The 17,269-nt window shown below is 37.0% G+C and overlaps 1 protein-coding gene across 1 annotated transcript; it reads right to left on the reverse strand.

Annotated features, from left to right (window-relative positions):
* Positions 1–1,927: 1,927 nt before the first annotated feature.
* mios (missing oocyte, meiosis regulator, homolog (Drosophila)) lies at positions 1,928–15,831 on the reverse strand. Its single transcript, XM_028011984.1, has 12 exons — positions 15,712–15,831; positions 13,575–14,441; positions 11,342–11,831; positions 10,439–10,537; positions 10,104–10,358; positions 7,964–8,133; positions 6,317–6,382; positions 6,063–6,221; positions 5,395–5,547; positions 3,782–3,986; positions 3,482–3,611; positions 1,928–2,302 (listed from the first exon to the last, which is right to left on the reverse strand). The coding sequence occupies exons 2-12, from the start codon at positions 14,391–14,393 to the stop codon at positions 2,212–2,214; spliced, it is 2,637 nt and encodes an 878-aa protein (XP_027867785.1). The 5' UTR covers positions 14,394–14,441; positions 15,712–15,831; the 3' UTR covers positions 1,928–2,211.
* Positions 15,832–17,269: the final 1,438 nt, after the last annotated feature.

The following is a 17,269-nucleotide window of genomic DNA, read 5'->3' on the forward strand; positions in this document are numbered from 1 at the left end:
GTCCCTCCCTCCACAGCAAACCTTTCACACTGGAGAGCATCGCTGGAAAAACACCAAAGCTTATCAAGTCTAGTTTCTAATGCAGAGGTGTCAAACTCATCAAGATCATGGATCTCCTTAAGGGTGCAGTATGTAACTTTAATAAAAAAATATGTCTCTGTACATATTAAAACCATGTTGTCACACTTTGTTATGAGACAGATAATCTGTGAAACCATAAAGCTCCTCCGCCTTCTCCTTGAGCTATCATCACCTGAAGAAATGCAACACTCCCGGTAGAAAACAACCAATCAGAGCCAGGAGGAGGGACTTGGCGCTGTCAATCATGCTCATGCAATCGCTGCTAAATGTGCTAATTGCAGAGAAAAAACTTGCCATAACAGGAAAACCATTTATCTGTCATCATCCATGCTAGCTAGCCTTAGCATTCACAACAGGCAGAGAGCAATGGGAGGATGGGCAGCACCGTACAGAGGGTGATGGACAGCGCTAAGACCCACTTCCTGGCTCTGATTGGTTGTTAGCACTGTGAGAAGACAGGGAGCTCAACGCTTTCACAGATTAGCTGTCTCATAACAACATAGTGACAGTTTCAACATATATGTAAAAATATATTTTTTTATAAAAGTTACATACTGTGAATTTAAAGGGCCGTTTTTGCTATTACCATCTGAAGAAACGCACCACTCCCAACCAAAAACAACCAATCAGAGCCTTTTCAAGTCATATCAACTGGCACAACCTGTTCTGTAAAAAATAAAAAGAACAAATAAATAGCTTTCTCTGCATATGATGGAAACTTCTTCAAATTAAATAAAATTAAATTCTTTTCACATTGATGCAATTTGGCAATACAGATAAAAACTGTTTTAATTTGACTTATAAAATAATATTATGTGACCTACAATAGGTTCTAGTGGGCCACAAAAATAGCTATAGCGGGCCAGATTTGGCCCGTGCACCTCGAGTTTGACACGTGCTCTAGTGCAAACATCTTAGTACAATTTCAATAAGAAAAAAATAGCTTACAAGTAACTTTTCAGTAATAAATAGAAGCTTGTTTCAAGTAAATAATTCCTCAATATTAATTTATAAAAAGTGCTGGTTTCACTGGAAGATTATTTCACTAAGACATTTTCCCTTGTTTTACATAAAACTTGCAAGTTTAGCTAGAACTATTTAATCAATATTAAAGAATTATTTACTTAAAACAAGCTCATATATGTTTCTGTAAAAATACTTCTAAGTTAGCTTTGTCTTATTTCAAGTGTGCTAAGATATTTGCACTAAAAACTAGAATAAAAATACTTGGTAAGATTTGATGTTTTTGCAGTGCGTTATTATTGTAATCGCTCTCCGAACAAAACGTTTATGAGGTATGTGAAGGCTTTTTTTTTCCTCCACCAGACGATAAATACGGACTAAAACACAACAAAGCTCACTTCAGGAATAATGGCACGACCTGATATCTGACTGTATAGTTAAAAACAGCAGCATCCTGATCCAGGTTAGACTGGAAGAGGCTGGAAACAGCACAGCCTCTTGTGATTCTCCTGAGAGTGATTTTTATTAGTAGAGCAGTAAATTAGTATTTTACTTTTCACTTTAACATGGTTAGTCAAATCATTACCCACACTTTGATTCCCTTCTTCATATTGACCTCTGGTGTGATGCAACATTCCCTGGACTAATGCTTAACAGCATCACTCCAAACAACAAACATTTTTCATATTTTTGTTTAGTTTCAAGAGCAAATATCTTAGTAGATTTAAAATAAGACAAAACTAACTCACAAGTAACTTTAAGCAAGAAACAGGAGCTTTTAAAGTCAATAATTCCTTAATATTTTTGAAAAAGTACTAGTTCCATTGGTAGATTCTAAGATTTTTCATCAGTTTTAAGGAATTGTTGACTTAAACGAGCTGCTATTTCTTGCTGAAAGGTTACTTAAAGTTTGGTTTTATTTCAAACATGCTAGGATATTTGCAAAAGAAACTAGACAAAAACACTTGATAAGATTTTGTGTTTTTGCAGTGTAACTTTCAATCCAAGCAGCCACTTCAGAGCGGGTCGTCGCCGACGCTCACCGGTGTGCCGGCGCAGCAGCCAGTCTGCAGCAGCCAGTCTGCAGCAGCCAGCCTGCAGCAGCCAGCCTGCACCAGTTGGCTCCCGGTTCGTGTTTAGCTTCGGTTTCCGACACGCGTGTCCCGTTTAGCTGCTGTCTACCGGCACCAGGTTCCCTGTGGTGTCCAGCTGCATGCATTTACACGCACAGGCCGACACCGGGCACTCTGTGTGGTCTCTGTGGAGCACATATAGACACGTTTTTATTCACAGTTACCTGTAATGTGTTAGGGCTGCAACGAGGGAGGGGAACTGGGATCAATAAAGTATCGTTGAATTTGAATTGAATTTGATACGATTGCATTATCAATCTTGCTTATCGAGACAATTCCTCATTGAGTTAGGAAATAAACTCTTTAATTCAACATATGCATCAAGTTTTAATTTTCTTTGTTCGATTCAAACTACCGTAAATTAAAACTTGCTTAAACAATAAAATCTCCCTGTCACTTTAACACAAAATGCAACATTCTGAACATCAACAGTTTTTGTTTTTAACATAATAAACGAGCCTCGTCTGAAACCAAGTTCTAATTTATTAAATATGACTGTAAATGTTGGAGATTATTTGGTCAGAATGGTGCTAATATTAACACAATAACCAGGAAGTGGAAGAGTTTGATGCTAACTGGAACATTCATAGCAGGAGACGCTGGAATCCTTTTATTGTGATTAAAGTTTTGAGCAACCGACCCAACAATCATCTTTCTTTGTGTGTAATACGTATTTTCGAGCGTCTCTGAGCGACGCCATCTTGGTTATTCTCTAGCGCAGAATACGTAGCGTGTTCAATACATCACAAGTTACAGGAAGTGATAATGATTCTAAGTAACTGAACTCCTGAGAACCGGTCCTCGGTTCCCATCCCCAGCTGCACCTAACAATCTATCAATCGATTATTCTGACGGTTAATCAAATTCTTAAAAACTGCACAATCTGTCAATTTTTAGAAACACATTAGAAACACATTACACTATATGAAAGAAAAACTGCATTATACTTTAAGTCGTCTCTCAACTTGAATTATTTTGTTTGGAAGAAGTCAGAATATCAGGTTACCTTTCATAACTCAAACTCTGGACTTGTTTTCACGTGTTTGACCAAGTTTGTGAAGCTATTGGTGCTGAACTGGTGCAGAATTATCAAAGAAATTTTAAATTAAGTAAATTTATGTCTGTATTTAAAAAAAAGAAACTTTCGATTCAGCTCTGTTTTTCTGTATCGGATCGGTATCAGTCGATACTGAACCTCTGATATCTGTATCGATATCATAAGTGAATCCCTAACTTGAATACAATTTTTGGGTGTTACATGTGAATTTCAAAAACATGAAAATAATTTTCAAAATGTCTCCCACCTGAACCAGCTCAGCATGTGACCGGCATGGCCACCATGTCGACAGTTGTGACACCAGGTGAACCAGTTGTTGAACTGGGCGAGTTTGTTCTCCCTTGTTAAGTCCATTTTCTCATCCGACTTTCCAGTTCCTGAATCCAAAAGATTCAACATTTAAATCCGACTATCAGAGCTGTTAGGAGTGATGTCACAGCAGTAAATGTCCAGGTGCTAACGGGTTTTAAACGGCGACCAAAGTCCAGTCATTCCTCCTGAAGTCAAGCATTACAGCAGCTTCTGCTCCACGTTCGACTGATCCTACCTGAGCAACTGGAAACAGGTGTGCCCATGTTCATGAGGCAGAGTGCGCAGCGCGGCAGAGGCTTCCTGCAGCCAGGACAGCTGGTGACTTTTGATTTGGTGGGTGACCCGCTGACCCCGTACTGGCTGAAGCCCCGGCCCTGATGAGGCATCGCAGAGCAGCTGTAGGAGATGGACTTCCCGCAGAAATTACAGCTCACAAACACCTGCAGAGAGCAAAACACAGGACTGGAACTGAAACGATTAATCGATTATTTCAATAGCTTTATATCATAAAAACATCATAGAGACACCGAGTGTGAAAAAGCAATAAACATCACAATTTGTCAACATGAAATATGTTGATCAATATTCCACTTTCTACTAGGGCTGCAACTAAAGAATATTTGATTAATCGGATTAAAAAATGGCACATTCAACAAATTTTCTATTTAACCTTTTTTTAAAATACTATATTAGAAATAGTTCAATTAATTTTTTAATAAGAAAATAATCATTTAATTGACTAAAATGTAATCCCTTAGTGTTCCTTAGTTAATCTGAACCAGTATTTCAGATTAACTAATTTTGGCTAAAACATATTTACAGACAAATGTGTTTTACCTTCAATGCAAAATACATATTTTTTGTGGAGTTTTAACTTAATTCCTGCTCTGAATTTGTTGGATTTTTTCACCAAATGGCCTTTATTGAGATTGTATACTTCAGTTAACGATTAATCGATTAATAAATTAGTTGACAATGACTTCAAATATCGATTTCAACATCACTTACTACTAATCAAAGGCAACTCAGAACAGGAACTCATAGGAACTCAGTGTTTCAGCTGTTTTGAAGTTTTCTGGAAGTCAACTAATTTAGCAATTGTTAACTGGAGTACATAAGACTTCAAAAAGGTCATTTGCTGAAAGAACAACATACTTAGAGCAAGATTTAGGCCAAAAATATACTAAAAATATATGTATGTTCCACCTAGTATGTTTTGTATTTATTTTTGCAGTTATTTTTATTTCTGAATTTATCTATGTTATGTATTTTTTGTTGTTCATGTTTTATGTGTAGATGCAGGGAATTGCAACTAATGGGGATCCAAATGAAAGAAACCTGGTTCAAATTCTTAAAAACAATCTCCTATTAAGTTTTTGTTATCCAGTTATTAATTGGTTAATGCAAAAATTAATCCCCAGATCAGCCCTACACTGCATTGATAAGCAGAAATGTCTGAGCTTTTCACATGTTGATGTTAGAAGTATTTTTTTAAGTTGCTTAATTGGATCATTTTCTACAAATGATCAAGTATTTACAAAATGGATGCCATGTTATTGCATTTTAGGCAATAAAATGTTTATTTACTTAAAAAATGTATTAAATTGCATTTTTAATGTGTAATCATATTTTATTAAAGGTGGTTAAATGAAAAATCAACAGAATGTAGCAATTTTTTAAATCCGATTAATCGACAGAAGAATCGATTATTAAATTAATCGATAGTTGTAACCTTGTGTAGGACTAAAGGCATAATGAGTGTAAAACCAACAGCTTCATGCTCACCGGCTGCCTGGGTTTACATTTTGTTGGGTTTAAAGGCTCTGCAGCAGAAATGAACGTCGTTACCTGAGCTAGTGGTTTGGAGCTGGGGTCCAGTTTGCCTCTGAGGATGTCAAACTCGGCTCGTTTGTGCCAGAACCTCCATGCGTCCAGCAGGTTGCGGTAGTTTTCGATCCAGCACTGGACCCGGGGGTCTTTCAACACGTCGCCAGGGGAGCCCTGACAGCACAGATCAGGTGTGAAAGCACCCTTTGACCTTTTCATTTTAGAGCAGTTAGCAGAGCAACAGACAGCCTCATGGTAGCAACATGTTGCTCTATAAAGGCGCGGCTGCGGGTGAGTGCTTCAGTACCAATGGCATGTTAGAACAAGAAAGCTAAAGTAACAATTAAATAACACTTTAATGTTTTAGTGTCGCTTTATCGGAATAAGTAGATTTGCAGGTTTAGTACACAAAATTTAGGGTTTTTTCCCCCTCTCACTTTTACTGTAAGCAATTACTTTGCAAGATGATGAAACTTTCTAGAGAAAATGTTATGATTCGCTTGTTTTTAGCTACTAACTATATATCAGCTACGGCTATTATAAATGACTATTTTAGAAATCAAATAATCTATTGGATATTCTGATGATTAATCAAGTAATCAAGTGAAACATAATCACGTTCCGTAGTAGCTATGTAAGCTAGCAAAAGAAACATATGGAAGAGAAAATGCTAGTGTTCATCAGAGTACCTTTAGCATGCAGAAGCTGGCGGTCTGAACGTCCCCGGTCCGGTCCACATAGCTCTCCATCAGATCGACGCCATCTTTGGTGAGTCCGGTCAGCAGGATTCCCTCCAGGTTTCCTGCCCCCTTCATCTCGGTGGTCAGTTTGTCGATGTAACGCGGCAGCTGCAGAGAAAACAGCAGCAGACTCAGATGAAGCCGCTTCATTGCATGTGACACTCGGCACCTCGATGTGCTGCAAGAAGTTTCGCTCTGATTACCTGAGCATCGTTGAGAAACATGCAGGCGAAGGCGACTCTGTCCCGGACGGCAACTTTGCTCTCATACTGAAACAGAAACAAAGGAAATGCAACATAATGCTTCTCTACCAGGGCAGAGGTGACGAGAAAATACTTACATTTAGTTGAGTAACTTTTTGGGGGAAAAAAATTATTTTTACTACTCTGTACTTTATATTTATACTTGAGTAAAATTTATGGATTCTCCAGCAACTGAATGAAAAACAAAAAATTCCCCAGACAGACACACACCTGCAGTTTTTGTTTCATAAACTTTATATTGAAAGCAAATTATATTTTGCCTAATTTTGTTATTTTGTAATTGTGTTATTTCTATTAACTATTTTCATTTCAAAATGCCAAAATAAGCTCATTTTTAAACTGTTCTTTAAGCTTTTTTCAAGAACATTTAACACTAACTGTTCAGGTGATTATTAAAAATAGATAGAAATAAATTAAGTATTTTAATATTTATTTCAACCAATGAAAGGTGGAAATTTTATCAGATTTGATTAAAGTGTGACAATTTTAAATATTAAGCCACGTCACTAATGTCCAGGAACTTTTTACTCAAAAACGTAATTATTTTTGAGTAAAAAAATAAATAAAATTCAGTAATGATCAAAAAATTATTACTGAGGTCATGCTGTATTTAGCATGACCTCTGCTGTATTTAGCATGACCTCTGCTGTATTTAGCATGACCTCTGCTGTATTTAGCATGACCTCTGCTAAATACAGCAGAGGTCATGGAAGAGAATTCTTGTTTTTATTGCTGGGAATAAACCTAAAAACATTTCACAGATTTAAAAAATGAAAATTAGAAAATTATTAAACATTTAGGCAAACGTAAAATATTCTATGTTTTTTTTTTTATTGTTGTGCAGGTAAAAGAGAAAATATTAACAACAATATTTTAGTGTTTTTCAATTAAATGTTGGACCCTTAATACTTTCAGCCTGGGGATTTTGGCCCTTGGACAGCACTGCTGTAAGTTTTTTTAAATTTTTTTTACCTGGAATAAATTTGATAATGTTTCTTTTGATAATACATATAAGAAATAAAATCATTAAGTAGAATTTTTTTGTGTTCCTTATCATTTTATCAGACCAGAAAAAGTAAATATGCAGTTTTTTTAAGACTGCATGGGAACTCGTGCTTGTGTTTTAGACTTTGAGCCTGAACAGTGACATTGCAGGGTCAGCCTGATCTGGAAACATTTCTGAAGGCAAACATCCACAGCTCCTCATCATTTCTATAAAAATCCAACCAGCCCGGCTTGGAAATGACTCACTGGATAGTCTTATCTCATTACGCGGTTTTACCAAGAAAAGGTTTGAGAGAATTTTCAGCTGAAAGGAAAAACAAACATGGATTCTGGCCTGGGCTGCAGTTTCTCCTTTACGCAACAGTTTTATGACTAATAAAGCCAACAGTGGAAATGGAAAACAAGTCTCTTCCTGTGCACCTGAAGTTTTTCCACATAAAACCACTGAAGTAATACCAGCCAATTTATTACTCTGTTAAGTATAAATAAACCTCTTTACGGACTCAGAACAAAAGGGCCACTGTCTTGGCTTTTCTGTATCGACTAACTGGCTCGCTAAAAGTCGACGGCGCAGATATTTACCAGCACGCCGTCGTAGGCTCCAGGCTCACTGGTGAGGAAGGCGAACATGACACAGAGGTAGGGATTCTTCAGCTGCAGCCTCAGAGAGCTGCACATCTCCCTCCACAGGGACGACTTCTCGTCGGTGTAGCCCGACAGCGCCATGGCAACAACGTTCAGGTTCAGGTCGCCTGTAAGTAACACGAAACTATTGATAGAGTCGTTCATGGCCTGCTGTTAAGGAGAGAAGCCTCTGGAAACGTCTGATATAAACCTTTATTTATACTTCAGTTTGTTTGTCTAGAACAGGGGTCAAACTCAAGGCCCGGGGTCCAAATCCGGCTACACAGCTTTATATGTGGCCCTCTGGTCTCTAGAGCTTTTAAATATAATTTTATGAGTCAAATCAAACCAGTTTTTATCTCTATGCTGCCATGTTTCATCAATTAGTCCCTCCAGTTTTTCGGGAATCCACAATCGCCAAAATTCATGCAATAATCAGCAAATTCCCACACTTTTGCATGCTAATAATAGTAATAATAATGCTTTTTATAAAGTGTTTTCAAACAGAGTGCTGAACAATTACAATGAGATAAAAGCAAAACAAAACAATACAGTTTATAATGCATAAATGTGAGTTTATTGCAATTTTTCAGCAAAAATAGTCAAAAATATTGGGGTGAGGTGATGCTACCTCCCACCTGCAGGTGGCAGTATAACTATGTTCTGCTTGGTGTAAAATTATCCAGGAATATTTATACATTTTGAACAGATTTGGTTTAATTACTGCTCTGAATGTGTTATATTTATTCAGGAAATAACTTTTTTTAATATGTATACTCTAGTTAGTGATTAATCAATTACTAAATTAGTTGAGGATTATCTGAACAATCGATTAATCACGACTAATCCAACTAAACAAAAGATAATAAAAACATTGCTAATCTGCAGATTACATGATGTTTTTTCAACGAGTTATTACATAAGTTTGTCAGGTTAGACATATTTTCTCTTGTGTGTGCAGAGGAATCAACACATTCAGTAGAAAATAAAGCAGCGGCTCTGTTGACACACCTTATCCAAAGAACGACTCCATCAGTCGTGAATTCTTCACCTACATTAGTGAAATTTTTCCTCACACAAGTGTAAACAGCAGCACCGTGAACGCACTGTGTGCTGTGAAAACATGACTCCGGCCGCCACATTCTGCTTTATTCTCCCTATGAACTTTATTTTACTTTATTTAAATATTCTGTTTGGTTTTTAACTTAATTTACAGCCTGTATTCATAACACATTTGGAATCAAAATGAGTGATTTTCCCCAGCTCAGACTTTGGGGAGAATATCTCTAATACAAGCAATAAATCCATTATAAAGCATATTAAACACAAAATACAGAGTTTAATGAATAGAGCACAAAGAAGAGCAGTCAAATATTTCCAGAAATAAACTCCTAAACTGCAAAGACAGACTTCCTGGAGGAGTAGAAGCTGCACTGAATACCATATTAAGGCTGTTGTATTGAAAATAGGATATTAAAGTGTATAAAGTTAAGTAACTTTACTTTTGGTAAAGTATAATTCAACTGCAAGCATATTCGATTAATATCCCATATTTGTTGTGTCGTTCTTTTGGTACCTTATCTGCATTTTATCCACTTGGATAGTATTTTAAAGTTAGTTTGTAACCAGTTTGTCTATTTAATATAATTTATTTGTTGGCACTTTAGTACAGCATATTGAACAGGCACATGAATATCAAAACGTGGCTTTAATTACAAATTTTTGATAATTATTCAGTCGTTAAGTAATATATTTAACTAAGCATGTTGTCGTGAGATTTAAGTTAAAAGCTGAAAATATCAGTTATGAGGGAAACTCTTTACCAAAGTGCTTCTTGTACTTTACATGTTTAAGTTGAGTTTGCCGCCACCTACTGGCTTAAAATGGAAATATATTTTACTATCATCCAGCTTGTATGATTCCTAAATTTTGTTTTCATTTTCACAATCTCTATGCTGGATAAATTTAGTGTTCCAGGTCTTTACAAGCAGAATTTAAGACCTTATTTGGAGTTATATTTCCTCTGGCAGACAGTTTATTCTGTAATACAGAAATGTTCTAGCCTTGAGGGTTCATTCAGCCTCGATGCTCCGCTCACCTTTTTCGGTGACGGCTCCCTTGCTGAGGATCTGGATGGCGCGGCGGATATTCAGGTTGAAGAGAGCGATGGCCGCCGCTCGCTCCCACTCGCGTTCCTGCTCCAGAGACCGCAGGAAGGTTTCCACGTCGATGTCCGGACCGCGGCTGATCCATCCGCAGAGCCGCAGGGCGAGGCAGCGCTCGTCGCTCTGGAAGCGGGTTACGTCTGTCTGCCGGTCAGAGCCGCTCCAGCACCTGCGGCTCTCCGTCGTGCCTTCAGGAAAACAGAGAATTAAAGAGGAGTGGCAATAACAACCCAGGTGGATGTTTCAGGTCGATGATTTGTTTTCTTACCTGAGCTCGACTTCACAATGTTCTTGATGCCAGAATAAACCACAAACTGTTTGTTTCCTTGCAGTTTTAGCTCTGCGTCCTCTGAACACTGCTTCATATGTGATACTTGAATAGGAAATATAACAAATGTTCCAGTTTTGATAAAAAATGAACTGACTCAATATTAATATGTCTATTGATCCCAATACTGGTATTGAGAATGAACACATAAGATCCATAACGGCAGATCTATTCAATCCTCCAGAACGCTGCTGCTGGTGTTCTGACTAAAACCAGGAAGACAGAGCACATCACCCCAGTTCTACAGTCCCTACACTGTAGAGGACAGACTTTAAAATACTGCTGTTAGTTTATAAATAACTAAATAAATAAATAAATTTTAACCAAAACACCAGACTGAAGACTTTCATCATCCAGTTTTTGGTAGAAAAAGAAAAACGATAGATCATGCTAAAGGAAATTATTGAGCTTATTTTAATTTATCATGTAATTAATTAATTTATTGCTTATTACAAAAGGCCTATAATTAGTTACTTGATAAAAACAAAAAAAACGTTTTTCACAAAACGGTAATCTGCACACTGTTGGTATTCACCCTGCAGGGTTTCCCCCCATCGTATTACAAGCCTGGCGGGCCATCAGGCTTTAATTGCATCTCCACCAGGCTAAGTATTTCTTGGTTATTTTATTTTTTTATGTTTGTTTTTGATTCTAGTTGATGCTTAGATGTTGTTAATAATGACTTCCAATAACACATAATTGCCTAGTTGTATTTTCAAATTTCCTGTCAACTTTAAACATTTTCTTAATTAAAAACCCCTAGCTAAGGCTTCGACCGGGCTTGGCTGGTGTTAAAGAGGAAATCCTGTCACAGGTACGAAAGGTTTCATTGTGGAAGGATATAGAACAGATCGAACCATAAAGACCTGAGCTGTGGGTCGCTCCCTCCAGCCAGCAGGTGGTTCCTCCAAACCTGGACGGTGTCGTGTCCGTACCTGGACTGAGCTCGCTCCCTCATCTTGGTGGCGATGTCTTTCTCGGCTGCGCCGTCCGTCCCTTCGGCCTCGTCCTCGACGCAGCTGTACAGGTGTCGGCCGCAGGCCCACATGAGCGACGCCGTGGAGCTCCAGGCCAGAGAGATGCGCTCAAACACGGTGAAGTCGGTCATGACCCGGTTGGCGGCGGAGACCACCACCATGCGGTTTTGGGAGGAGGGGTGCCAGGCGAAGCTGCCGATCTGGCTGTCGCAGGGCTGCACGCTTCGCTCGATGATGGTGGGCTCCGTCTCGTCGCCTATGGGGGTGGGAGTGTGCTGCATGTCGTACAGGCGGATGATGTTGCTGTCGCGTGTCAGCGTCGCCAGAAGGCCGGTGCGAGTCGGACACCACGCCACCTGATGGTAAGAGAGGAAAACTGGGATCAACAATATAAAATGGACTCAATAAATCTGTAGAAACATCTGTATCGGCAGATATTTGTCATTTTTAAACATATAAGTGTTGGTCGGAAAACTTAAACTATTCTGATGTTAATAAACAATCTTTATTTACCATCCATTTCTGCCACAGAAAAGTTCAAGCACTTTTAAGGTAAGTTTTCAAACTTTTCCAGCACCACACTTTGGAGATAAAAACAATACAAATGAAGTAGGAGTGTACTGATTACAGTTTTAATGTCTATTGCTGATTACCAACCTGCCGATTCCGATTTTGGCTGATGCCAAGTTTTTTGTGTCTGAAACGTCGCTAAATATACAAAAACAGCAAACAGAACAGTGGTTGATATTTAAACCTTTGCCGAGGTGGATAAGATCAACTTCACATGCAAGTATCAGCCGATCAACGATGTCCCAAAATTAAGGAAAATGGCATCAGTGCACAACTACATTTAAGTAATAAAGACAGTTTTAAATGTATGATTATATAATGTAAATATTACTAAATCAAGTTTTTTATTTGCTTGTATCCCCTTTTGGGCCTTATCGCCTTTACTTAGTTTTATGAAAGAATAACTTCTGGTTTTATGTTTGATGTTTTTATTTTGAAGTTATGTATTCGTTATGTGTTAAACGGCAGTTTGACAACAACATCTTGTTTTTAGCAGCCCCTCTGATAGCGACACAAGGTGTGCATGATGTAAATAAGAACATGTTTTAAACATGCATTTTTCATTACGTGCTAAAACTAAAGTTGTTTTTAGATAGTATTTTAAGTTGCAAACGTAAACTTTTCTAAGTTTGGTTATTTTGGCTTAGACTTTTTTAATATATGCATTTCCAGCTCTTACAGTGAATTTAAGGGTTTATTGTTATTAAACCTGCATGTTCATCAGTAAAGTCGTCCTTATTTGGGCGGTATGCAACGTTTAACATAATTTATTACAGTTATTAATGTAAAATGTTGTTTTGAAACATCTCTCTCACACATGCCTGGTTAGTCAGAGAACATACTGATTTAACAGAAAAAAATTTAAACATTCCATTTTAATTACATTGTTTAACGTATAAAATATAAGACAATCTTTATTTCAACTACACAGATCAAAACGCCACTGAGAAATTCGGAAAAATAAATATTAATTACATTCAAACAATCCAGACAATTTATGTTACAGTAAAAAACTTTCCTGCTCAAATTAAAAGCTTAAACACAATAAAAAAAGTTACAAAAAAATGTCACACTAAATTCTCTGGCATTTAGCAAATAGAAATAATTTTTGGTAATTCTCCCTGACCTAAAACAAGAAAAGTTTTATCTTCTCTCACTTCAGACAGTGATAAAAAAATATGTGAATCTTTTTATGATTTATTTATTACTCAACTTTTTTCTGAACTGAAACTGGATTTTTTTTATTTTTGCACTCTGGTATAAAGTAGAAAAACAAACAGCAGCGTGAATCTCTTTTAAAGACTTTTATAACTGACGAGCGCCACTGCTGTTCTTAAACTGGACCTTGTCCCTTTATGTTTACTTTTTTTGTTTTGTTTTGTTTATTCAGTTTGATGATCATGTCAAACTTTTCTCTTGTAACGTTAAGCCTTATTTGCTACATTTCCTTAAAAAATTAAAAGGTTGTTAATCTTGAAGAGCTTCCTGTTTGAATAAATCAATAAAACAGAGAAAATGTCTGACCGTACCTTAGTGAGAGGCTTTGGCTGCTCTGTGAGGGTCAGAACCGGCTTTTCAAACTTCCTCAGGTCCCAAATGGCCACCTGACCTTCGAAGAAGGACGCCACACGGTCGGGAAAGTGTGGATCGACCGTCACCCCCTGGATGGCCTTAGTGTTCACAAACGTTTTCTGGCTCGTGTTCCTCAGGTCAAATATTGCGAGGTTTCTGTGCATGCCAGCCAAGAGCAGCTTCGTGTCTCGAAGCAGCCAGCAGAGGGACAGGCAGGCGTCGTTTTGGCCCAGCTCATACAGCGGCTTGGTCACCACCGTGCTGGAGTCCAGATCAACAGACGAGAGGCGGATTTTCTCAGCTGCTATGCTGGTTTCTGGGGCAAATTTACTGCTAATATCCCATATGAGGACAGAGAAGTCTGCACGGTGCTTATCCAGCCCAGCTGCTAGTAGGTTGCTGTCCACCGGATTCCAGGCTAACGTGTTGCACTGCCGGGCATGCTTGGGCACAAACTCTTTCCCCACCAGCTCTTTACACGTAGAGTTGTGGTTCTGGCCCAAACTGGTGAGCACAACTCTGCCGTTAGCTTGTCCCACAGCCAGCAAACATTCAGGCTCATGTTTTGGGTACCAGGCCACACATTTCATGTATGGAGTGTCAGAGTTTATGGCTAGTAATGTAGCAGCAGTTTCCTCAGAGAGGGAGAGAGTGCCGGGTTTTGTTTCGGTGCTGCCCACAGGTCCGATGCTGTACAGGCCCAGCTCAGAGTCGCAGATGACGTAGCGGTCGGGGTGGTGAGGAGACCAAAGGATGTCCGGCTTTGAGCCACTCATGATGGAGAAACAGCGAGGAGGATTTCAGGAGAGTCCGTCTTCTGTAGCCTGAAGAAAGTCACACAAAGACACAGAAAAATTAAACATTTAAATTAAAAAATTAACAATCTCTAGCCTCAGAAAAAACAACAGCATACATGTTAAAACTAATCAAACACTATGACTGTGTTACATGTAAACTATTTATTTTTTTTTAACAAACAAAAAGTAAAAACAAGAAAAAATAAAAAGTAAAGCAAATTATGTAACAATTGACATGCCATTTTAGATTATTTTTAAAAGGACCATGTAAAGGATACAGGACCTTATAATTTCCTTCCCCTCTTATACTTATAACCTACAAACATTTAATAGTTGCCTGATTTTATTACTTTGTAAATATGTTACATATATAATAAATTATTTTCATTTTGATCCTTAAATTCCAAAATTTCCACATAACCATATTTAAGTCCACATGTTTGTACAATTTTTAAATATTAAATTACTGAGGTTTTGATACTTGTTACTCAGTACTTCAGTCGAACTTTTACCAAATAGTTTTTACTCTTGAGAAATTTCTTGGATGGCTACTTTTTACTTTTATTTCAGTCAAAAATATGCTGAACTCTTAGTTGAATAAAATTTTTGGGTACCCGTCTCTGGTTATTTGTTTGTTTTTTTCCTCATTTTAGTCTTTAAAAACACCAGAATTTGCACATAATGTAATATTTTTGTCTATTGAATTGCATAATTCTTAAGTAATCAATCAGATATTATGCTCAAATACTCAGTACTAGAGAACCTTCTCTACCAAGTACACTTAATTAACTAGTTTTACTAATGAAAGTTGTGCTACTCTTACTTTAGTAAAATGCATAGTTTCTCCAGCTATACCTGCTTGTAAACTTTATTTTTACTGTCAATCACCAACCAATACGGATATATCTGGTAATGGAGAACTCTGTGTTTGGCTCGGAGACCGTTAGACATGTGACACACGGGTCCATAAGCGTTCACTGTCCTCTTAAAGCCACAGCAACGTGTTCATTAGCTGAAATATCATTGAAATTTAAGCGACTAACTTTAATCCGAGAAATCAAAACGGCGCTAAATAATTAATAACAGTAAAGTTCCTACAAATTACATCATCAATGTGTGGCTAAATCGTTTGAAGGATCACAAAAAGCCAAATGCTTCACTCGGTAGAAGAAGAGTTCAAAGTTTGTTGACAAGCTAGCTCCGAGCTAATGCTAAGGAGAGCAGCTAAACCGCTTCTAACAGCTTGATACGGAAGTCAAAACTATTTTTACGATATACGACTAACAACAGTACTTACACCGAGAGCGAGTAAACTACAGGAAGTTTTACGTTTTGATGTACACATGTCTCTAGGAGGAAGGTTGCAGCACCGCGAAGATGTTATGGGTTACACCAAAACAAGTCCGTGTTGTGTGACGTGTTCACCACATCAGTTCCGCTGGGTGGAGCGGCTTTACGTCAGCCGAGTGGTAGTAAATATTTACTTAACTGGTCGAACGGTTGATAACTTAAATGCGAAATTTTACCATTTCGTAACTGAACAAATACATTTATCTACAATGCTCAACTTTAGTAACACAGTTATTTGCTGAGGTGGCTACCCCCCCAAAAAGGCAGAGTACATATTTTTACTCAAGTAAAAAAAAAAAAAAGAAAAAAAAAAAGGCGTTCAAGAATTTAGTCAAGAGTAAAAAAAAAAAAAAAATATATATATATATATATATATATATATAAAGGTGACTTGAGAACCACGTACCATATCTGATTAAATAATATCAAATAATGGAATCAGACAAACAAAAATGTAAAGTAGTATGCAAATTCTTGTATTTTAAAGACTAAAATGGAAAAAGTATTAAAGAAATAATAATATTACAAATTTAGGCATATATATATATATATATATATATATATATATATATATGTTAAAAAATTGTGACAATGAACCCAGTGACAATACCTGGCGTTTGCAGTATGCAAAAATAGTATTAGAACAAAGCTTGTGAACAAACAAGAAGTCTCACTTTTACATGAATTGTAGGTTTGTCTGCATCTGCTGCATTGTTGGTTAAAACATGTTTGTTCTTCATTTAGTAAAGAAAAGCATAATAGAAATATTTTTAAAATAAGAGCAGTGATCCTTTATAATAATACACATTGTAGTAAAACGTTCAATATGGGTTTTTTTTTGTTTTTTGCTTGTCAAAATAAAACTTTCCAACTACAATTAAATAGTTTATAGGATAAAAATGTGTGTGCATTTCATAAACTTCACTGTCTCTCGTCTCTTTGTTTCTAGACAGACTATTCTACATTGATGAAAGAAAAAAACATATTTTTCATTTTTTTAAAATACTGCGGCTCTGCTGAATTTTAAAGATGAATTAAGTTACTTTAATAAAGAATTGTTGATAATAAATTATCATGCTAATTTATTGATAACCTCTAACTTTTTTCCATCTCTTAATACTGAAATTCATGAATACTTACAAATAATTCCGAGTTATTTTGACTGTACAACATGAAATACTTTGCATATAATAAAAGCAAGAAGATCACCACAAAAGGGCGCCACATGCGACCAATTTCACACCTAATCAGTCTAATTAGGCGACACCACCATTTGACCAACACCTTTTTAGAAAACTGAATGTCATGAATAATATCTGAGGCAAATAGAGGTTTTTACAAGTGTTGGTTTCTGCAATGAGATTGTAAAGTTCATCCTTGAAATGATCAAAATTACAATATAACTAAAATAGCTATTATTTTATATGTATTTATCTATCTTCTTCATGGATCCAGACAGCTGGATAAACTCCAGACATGTTTTGAAAGGCCCTGCGACAGACTGG

The sequence above is a fragment of the Xiphophorus couchianus genome, chromosome 3, assembly GCF_001444195.1.
Source record: "Xiphophorus couchianus chromosome 3, X_couchianus-1.0, whole genome shotgun sequence".
NCBI lineage: Eukaryota > Metazoa > Chordata > Actinopteri > Cyprinodontiformes > Poeciliidae > Xiphophorus > Xiphophorus couchianus.

What these genes read in the sequence shown, in the direction of transcription:
- mios (XM_028011984.1), bottom strand. Translation starts at nt 14,393, where the DNA reads ATGAGTGGCTCAAAGCCGGACATCCTTTGGTCTCCTCACCACCCCGAC. An exon ending in CATTGTGAAGTCGAGCTCAG is followed by an intron (nt 10,359 to 10,438) that starts GTAAGAAAACAA and finishes GTTTTCCTGAAG; the next exon opens with GCACGACGGAGAGCCGCAGG. An exon ending in GGGAGCCGTCACCGAAAAAG is followed by an intron (nt 8,134 to 10,103) that starts GTGAGCGGAGCA and finishes TGTTACTTACAG; the next exon opens with GCGACCTGAACCTGAACGTT.